A 7,500-nucleotide genomic window follows, 5' to 3' on the forward strand; every position below is an offset into this window, starting at 1 on the left:
TGTCTTCAAGCTTTTCTATAATGGAAAATGCGATTGAATTTGACTTTTTGACAATGTTCAGTGTCTCTAACAAATGTTGGATGCAGCGCTTGAAGACAACTTGCCTTTCCAGGTTGATTTTCTGAACAGCAGAACAGTGACTGTCAAAGATAAAACGACAAACGTATTTGAATTGTAATTTTCAACATCATAATTGTCCAATTTTAACACCAGGTTGCCCCGTGACAGTTTCTCACTTTTTTTTTTTTTCAGTTTACAGGACTATGTCAACGAAAACTGTGAAGAAGATGACAACTGTACCCCAACGAGAAAAAACGATGAAGGAGATACAACAGACAGCCGGATGGTCCGCCACCGACGATGTGGTGTAGTGTTATCCGAAGAAGAGTACCAAAATACGGGAATAGTGAATCTTGGATACCAAAACGAATCCGTTGAGCCAAAGATCGGTGTGGAGCTATCATGTGACACTATTTCCCTAAACGATTCTTTCACAGATGAAGTACTCAATGATACAATTCCAAGAACCAAAAGAGTCAGTTTTTGTGAGAGAAAGGTTGGGGTAACTGCGCAAGACGTTGAAGAAGAGTTAACATTTGTGAAAAATATTGAAGATCATTCTGTCAAGTGCGCCGGCGAACAAATGAAAGTGAGCAGCTTGGCAAAGGAAGCACAGCAGAAAAAAATCAACACTTTAGAGGAACGAAATGAACCGTTGAAAAATGATGCAGGAGAAGAGTTCGTCGGCGTGGTTACTTGTGATCCCTCGCCCCCTGGCAAACCCTTCAGGACAAAGCCAAAGACGGCGAAAGATTGGCTGGTAGATCCTCGCTTATACAAGGTTGGAATGATTTTCATTCACCTTTTCTCTAAAGGCCGACTAGTCCAGATACCCTTGCTAATGCCTTGTTGCTCCTGCTGAATGGACAGTTAGCTTTAATTGTCTTATACATTTTCACATGATTATACTATTGAAGGAAATTGGGATGAATGTATATTGTACATAGTGTTTGCGGCCATTATTTTCAATACCTAAGTTGTAGCCGAGTTGTAGCCTACTGAATTCGGAACAACTTATGACAATATAGACGAGGAATATCGTTCTATGAAAGCATGCATGCATGAGGTAAAGATTCTTATTATCAACCTTTTTAATTGACTTTATGTACTTCTGATTTTAAAACGATAAAGTTAATTATTCTACTGACATTGACGTTCATTATTAGGTCTCCGTTATTGTTACGTGCACGCGCCTTGTACAAGATGCTGTTTTCGGATATTTACCATTGTACTTGACAGAGACAATGGGTTTTGAAGTGGTGAGGACAAGTGGTTTAATTTCGCACCAAATTGCACTTTATTAATTTTTCTTTTTTCTTTTCTTTGTATCCTTCATTATTCTCTTACATTTGAGCGTCAGTTATGTTATAAACATGCGTAGTCTACGCAAACTGCTCTAAACAAGTCTTTTTTTTTTCTTTATCTACAGGAAGCAATAGCGTACTTTCCTCTTGTTCTCCTTGGGAGTGCAGCTTTGGCTAGTATTGTCTCTGATAAGCTAAATAACAAAATTGGAAGCAAGGTGATGCGACTTGATAAAACTTAGGCTTATTATAAGTTAGGCAAGAGATCACCATTGTATCTTGACAGCTGGACTTCAGAAAGACAATGCTGGCGCCTGGTATTTGTCAAAATCTCAAGTCCATAGTGTGCGCAAAATTATTAAACAGCAGTTATTAACACGGTTACAATCAGTACAATTACATGACCGCAACAGAAACGGCAATTACGCTTTTCTCAACTTAGACACGGTACGGCATAGGAGAAGGCTTAACTTCTGCTTTAATATGGGGTATTTGACTCTTTTGCATTTCATCCCTTGGCCTCTATTTTTTGCATGCCATAAATTGTCATAAATAAATAAATAAAGTAAAGTTGTGCTTAATCAGTATTTTGTGTCCAAGAGATAACAGACGTAATCTTAAGTAAAATTCTCGGACAAAGGAAAAAACTAAAAAGTAAGGATAAATATATCTTAATATACATTTTTTTCCACAATAATTCAACTTCATACCTTGCTTTCAATAGATGCAGTTATAGCAAAAGACAAGATAGATTTTGTTTTATACAATACACAGTAATTTATTTTGAGTGAAACTTTGAAGTGTCCGGCCTCAGATCCGATCGTGTTTGTCATAGAGAAGCCTTCATATCATATCATATCATATCATCATCATATATCTTTATTTACCCTCGGATTTTTAGAGTAGCTTGTTGTAGCTAATTTCTCCGAGCATTTACCCTCCCAACCATGATACATCACAGAAGACAGACCACAACACCGGCAACTACATGCCCTACTCTTTGCGACAAGTGTGTGGGTTATTTTACGTCCCACAGGATTATGAACATTGAAGGGTTGTGAGATGGGACCTCCGGCTTATCGTCCTTATCCGAGAAGACTAGAGAGTCTAACCATTTGCAGATGTAATTACAAAGGCAGCACTTTCTCCTCAGTTATTTAAAGACCCTGAGTGTTGGTCCGGCGGGAATTGAACTCACGAATTCCCGCGTGACAGCCCGGTGCTCAACCAACTGAGCCACCGGTGCGCGGTAATTCAAGTACTAAATTCCTTCTTAAGTGCCTTAAGTGCCTTCAAGTACTAAATTTTAAAAACTGTTAGTGGGCAATCGTCTGTGCAAAAATTTGAAATGGTGTTCGGAAAACTTTAAATGCGCCAATTGCATGCAAATTGGGCATTGTTTAATGACGTTTTTTTCACTTGTCTTTTCAACAGTGGACCTATATTCTGACTTCTTGTTTAGTGATGGGTGGATCAGTGTACTGTTTTTTCCAGAGTCCGTCTAAAAGACAGTTTATGTATGCGCCCGTTACGCTGATTGGAATCGGCATGTCCATCATGTTTGTTATGAGTCTGGCGTATACGGCGGATTTGGTCAAAGAAAGTAAGGTAAGTTTTGATTAAAAATGATAATGTAGCAGACTGCATACCGATAATTCTCTTTGAATATTAAAAGATTGGTGTTTTGTTTTGTTTTGTTTTGTTTTGTTTTAAACGTCTTTTAAAGGACAGGAACAAGATTTTAATCCATTTTCGCTCGTTTAAGGACGTTCGCGCCAAAATCTTCCTACGGTGAGATTTTCTTCATTTCTCGCCTAGAGTTAGGTCATAAAGTACTTACTCCAAAAATGAAAAAAAAAAATGGGGGTCACCGACTTTGTTTCGGAGAAAATGGCAGTGGAAAAATGCTTTAATTTCGAGAAATCGGCCATAATAGCGAGATGTAGGCTCATCTGCTCATCCATCGAAAATCATAAAAATAAACTGTTGGAGTGAAAGTGGCACGAGGAAAGAAAATGTAAAAAAAAGATAACTTCTTACGGTGAGAATTTTTTCATTTCATCATATTTTGTAAATGGCAAGTAGAGTAAGTGATTCATGATTAAAAAAATAGGGGTCACCGATGATCTGAACGAGTAAAATCGATGTGATTTTGCAAAGCTCTTGGAAAAGTTCGTTTGTCACGCTTTTGCGTGACCTGTCGGGCAAGGACTGGAACCCAAGAGAGGATCGATCGTTGAAGTACCGAAAAAAAAAAAAACCTTTCTCGAGCATAGCAACGAAGTTTTAAGCAGGGGTCGTCTTCATTTGGTTGGTGTTTTGCATTATATCTCTCCATTGCTGTCATACTCATCCTCTGGAGTGTGTTTTTTGTGAAATTCAATCGCTGATTGTTTCCACGCAGGTCCGCAATATTCAAGCGGGCGAGGACGAAAATACTGCTCAATTTTCACGAAAGTAAAGGAAAAGAACTTTAAAAACATGCATTCACTTTGAACTTAAGTTCGTAGGGTAATAAAAACATTAAAAAGAAACAGCCCCATTAAATTTACGCAACGGTTCGTCCTCGAGTTTTCCAAACTTTCAGCCACTAGTCTACTCGATCAGCTACCTTTTCCAGAGCTTTTCAATCCTCCCGCTCACTTCTCTTTGAAGTTTCATGATGATTCGGAAATAAATGTGCCATTCTTTTGCCGGCCTGGAATTTTTTGCTCGGCGTTTTTGTCGCCGTGTTATTTTAACTGATGCTTGAAAAATCTGTGTGAAAGTCAAGTAGACTAGTGCACGACTGATAAAACCTCGTGAAGATCAGTCGTGCAGTAGTCTACTTGACTTTCATAAATATTTTAAATCAATTTTGACTGATCACGATCTTCTCTGATCTAACGCTGTGCAAGACTTATCGTCCACGGTTTTTGCAAAGGTTTTAAAACCTCAACTTCACTAATGCTCGAAGTAATGCGTGACATATTACAGTCGCGTTACCTGCGCAGTAACGTTGCGAACAAACAATTAGCGCGAACGTCCTTAAGAGATTTCCCAGCTTTGTCTTGAAATTTTAACTGCCCACCGGTTGGCACAGTTGGTTGAGAATACGCAGGAAACTCCGGCCACACTGACACTCAGGGTCTTTGAATAACTGAGGAGAACGTGCTGCCTTTTGTATAGACATCTGCAAATGGTTAGATTCTCTAGTCTTTTTGGGAAAAAAAGGACGATATACCGTAGGCCACGTCCACGTCAATGTTCTGGACCCTGAAGGACATAAAAGAACCCATGCTGTGGTATGTCCTATGTGGAATATCATGGTTGGAAGGGTAAAGGATAGGAGCTACAAGCTCCGCCAATCTACTCTAAATCCGAGAGTAAACAATGATATGATGATGTTGATGAAATTGATGCTCCATAAGTATTACAATCAGTTGCAGATATTTGAAATTATCCCGGCTGAAACTTTGTATTCTTCAAAGACAGATGAGGGATATCGTTGAAGTTGTCACGCGCAATCCACCTCTAATCAGAACAGAAATTCATACTGATTTCTTTACAGGAGAGCAGTGGATTTGCATTGTCAGTCATGATCATTATAGGAAGGATATCAAGTGGTGCATTGTTTATGACCATACAAGAATTGTACCCGGAAAACGAGTAAGAACTTTAGTGGTGAAAACATAGAGACTCAGCTTAAATAGATTACTCAGGCAAATTTACAAGTGTCCGCCGCAAATCAGATTCAGAAATCAATGAAGTTTAAAACCGCAAGCCAAAGAAGAATGTGCCTTTGCTGCATACGATAGAAAGTCACTTGTACTCTGGATGCCAGAATAGCGAGTCAGGAAGCGGCGAGAAAAACCTCTGGTACAGGCCGTTGAGTCCTTCGAGAACGCCTGCACAATGGGATGCGGTTTCATATTCCTAGCGTCAGATTTTGACCCTAGCAATTCGATTGGTTCCAGTAACTAGTCAGTTCTAACGAGTACTCTGATTGGTTTAGCAACGGAATGTAGTTGAAACAGGTTTCCTGATTTCTCGCGGCCACTGTACCCATAATAGAAATGCTGCAAAGTTCCAGAAATCGAGGCGTTGAAACTAAAACAAGCTCAGTGGATTCTACATTTTTTTTGAAACGGGATATATATGCTGTGCTTCCGACTGGCTTCAAGAAATCGCTTATCTTTTCTGTCAAGCTCTCGTTTGGCTTCTCACGGTTTTGTATTCGACATATTCGATATCGAAGTTTTATATTTGAACTTGACATCCAAGTAAATAAGACGAATGTACCGTGGGAACGTACCAAGAAAGAAAGAAAGAACCAAAGATGCTGATTGCCAGGTTATGTCAGGCATCAATTGATTCTTGGTTTGATTTGGCTGTTGGCGCTTGAAGATTAGATTCCGCAAAATTATAAAAATCACAGTAATCTGTTAACGATCAACCAACAGTGAAAGATCAGTTCATGCAATTTTCGAACTTCGCTATTTGCCCTTGCATTTGTAGCAAATAATCGAACTGAAGCCTGCCATTTGAATTAAAAAGCATCATTTACCCCTAACAAGTACTGCTGGATTACACCCACAAACCCGACAATTTACGCTGCGTGTAATCTTTACTGGAGTTTTTCTGTTTTGAGCGTGAATTCTAAACAAAGTAACATGTAACGAAATGATGTATGAAATGAATTATACATTGCACTGCGGATATGAAATCAAGTGAAGTTATGGTCCTCACAGTTTTGAAGGCAGTTTTTGCATAGCTCAGTTGGTCAGAGCGTCGCGCCGGTATCGCGAGGTCACGGGTTCAAATCCCGTTGAAGTCCTATATTTTTCAGGCTTCTATACGCAATTGCAAAAATTGCGTTCATAACTGCGAGGATCATAGCTTCACTTTAAGTAACATGTCCTCGCGTGCGAAAAACTGGTTTAGCTGAATCTCAGAACACGTCAAATTTTTCCGATGTCAATCAAACCGGGCACGGAAGTGAGGTTCTCAAAGGCCTGTACCAGAGGGTTTTCTCGCCGCTTCGCAACTTGCTATTTCGTCGCTTTTAAGAGAGAAGAAACCTCTGGAATCCAGGGTAAGTAACTTGTGGCCCAGCAGGATCGTAAATGTTTCCTCTTGAGAACAGTGGGTCAAGGAATAAAAAGCATTGTGCTGTCAAGGTGTGCACTATTCAAAGCCGAACGTGTTATAAGTACACTCTTCATTACCGCCACTTTCCTGTATTGTTGTTGACATATAAAAGAGAAGAGGTTTCTCTCTTTCTTTGCTCGAACTTACTAGTCATTGTTTTTATTTTTGTCTGTTGCTCCATCTAGCCTCAAGACAAGTACAAGTAACTTTGTACGTTACGTCTTTTCGGTTGTTCCTGGAATCCTCGCGCTAACGGGCTGCCTGCTTGTTTTGTTCTTCCAACCATCGATGATTTGTTGCAGTAAACAAGGTTGGTCCTCTTAGCACCACTTAAGTACTCAGGCTTTAATGGTAAATTCTGCATTAGTTCTCTATATATGTGTTCGTAATTACAGTCTTTTCCTATCGCAGTACTCTTAGATCAATTATGAACCTTGGTTTCATTTCTTCGTTCTCTTTTTCGTTAGGATCACTTAATGAGGTTGTGATTCAAAGTGAGAAAACCGATACGCGTCTCGACCTTGAAAAGAAGAAACAACAGATGTAATACCTTTGCAGCAGCATCAGCGTGTCATCTTTAATTTATTATCTTACGCTGCAACCTTTCTTTGGACAAAAACGGAGAGCCCTATTACCCGGAAACGAAGCAGCCTACAATGTTCGACATTTCTACATAAGAAAAATATCCAGTGAGTCTTTGCCGGTGCTCCGCAAAGAAGCACTTGGTTTATACATCAATGATCTTTTTCATGTCTCAAACCTCCTGTCAATCATTCTCTTTGCTGATGATACCAATATTTTTTTTCGTCATAATGACTTGGCTACCTTAGTAACCATCCTTAATGTAGAGCTCGCTCGTGTTTCTTCTTGGTTTAGTGCTAAACTCACTGTCCATCCTGACAAGTCTAAATTCATCATTTTTCACCCTCGTCGTAAACAGATTAACCTCTCAGATATAAACATTTCTATAAATAATTCCCCCATCACACGTGTGCAGGAAGACAAA

General features: G+C 39.4%; 1 protein-coding gene across 1 annotated transcript in view; it reads left to right on the forward strand.

The window, feature by feature from the left end:
• The window catches only part of LOC137991571 (uncharacterized), an 18,910-nt gene extending 11,869 nt beyond the window's left edge, over positions 1–7,041 (forward strand). The window contains exons 7-13 of the mRNA XM_068836642.1: positions 253–841; positions 1,227–1,319; positions 1,490–1,582; positions 2,799–2,972; positions 4,915–5,012; positions 6,680–6,804; positions 6,962–7,041. Of these exons, the coding sequence (XP_068692743.1) occupies positions 253–841; positions 1,227–1,319; positions 1,490–1,582; positions 2,799–2,972; positions 4,915–5,012; positions 6,680–6,804; positions 6,962–7,041 (1,252 nt within the window). The remainder of the gene's footprint in view (positions 1–252; positions 842–1,226; positions 1,320–1,489; positions 1,583–2,798; positions 2,973–4,914; positions 5,013–6,679; positions 6,805–6,961) is intronic.
• Positions 7,042–7,500: the final 459 nt, after the last annotated feature.

The sequence above is a fragment of the Montipora foliosa genome, chromosome 2 (assembly GCF_036669935.1).
Source record: "Montipora foliosa isolate CH-2021 chromosome 2, ASM3666993v2, whole genome shotgun sequence".
NCBI classification, from domain to species: domain Eukaryota; kingdom Metazoa; phylum Cnidaria; class Anthozoa; order Scleractinia; family Acroporidae; genus Montipora; species Montipora foliosa.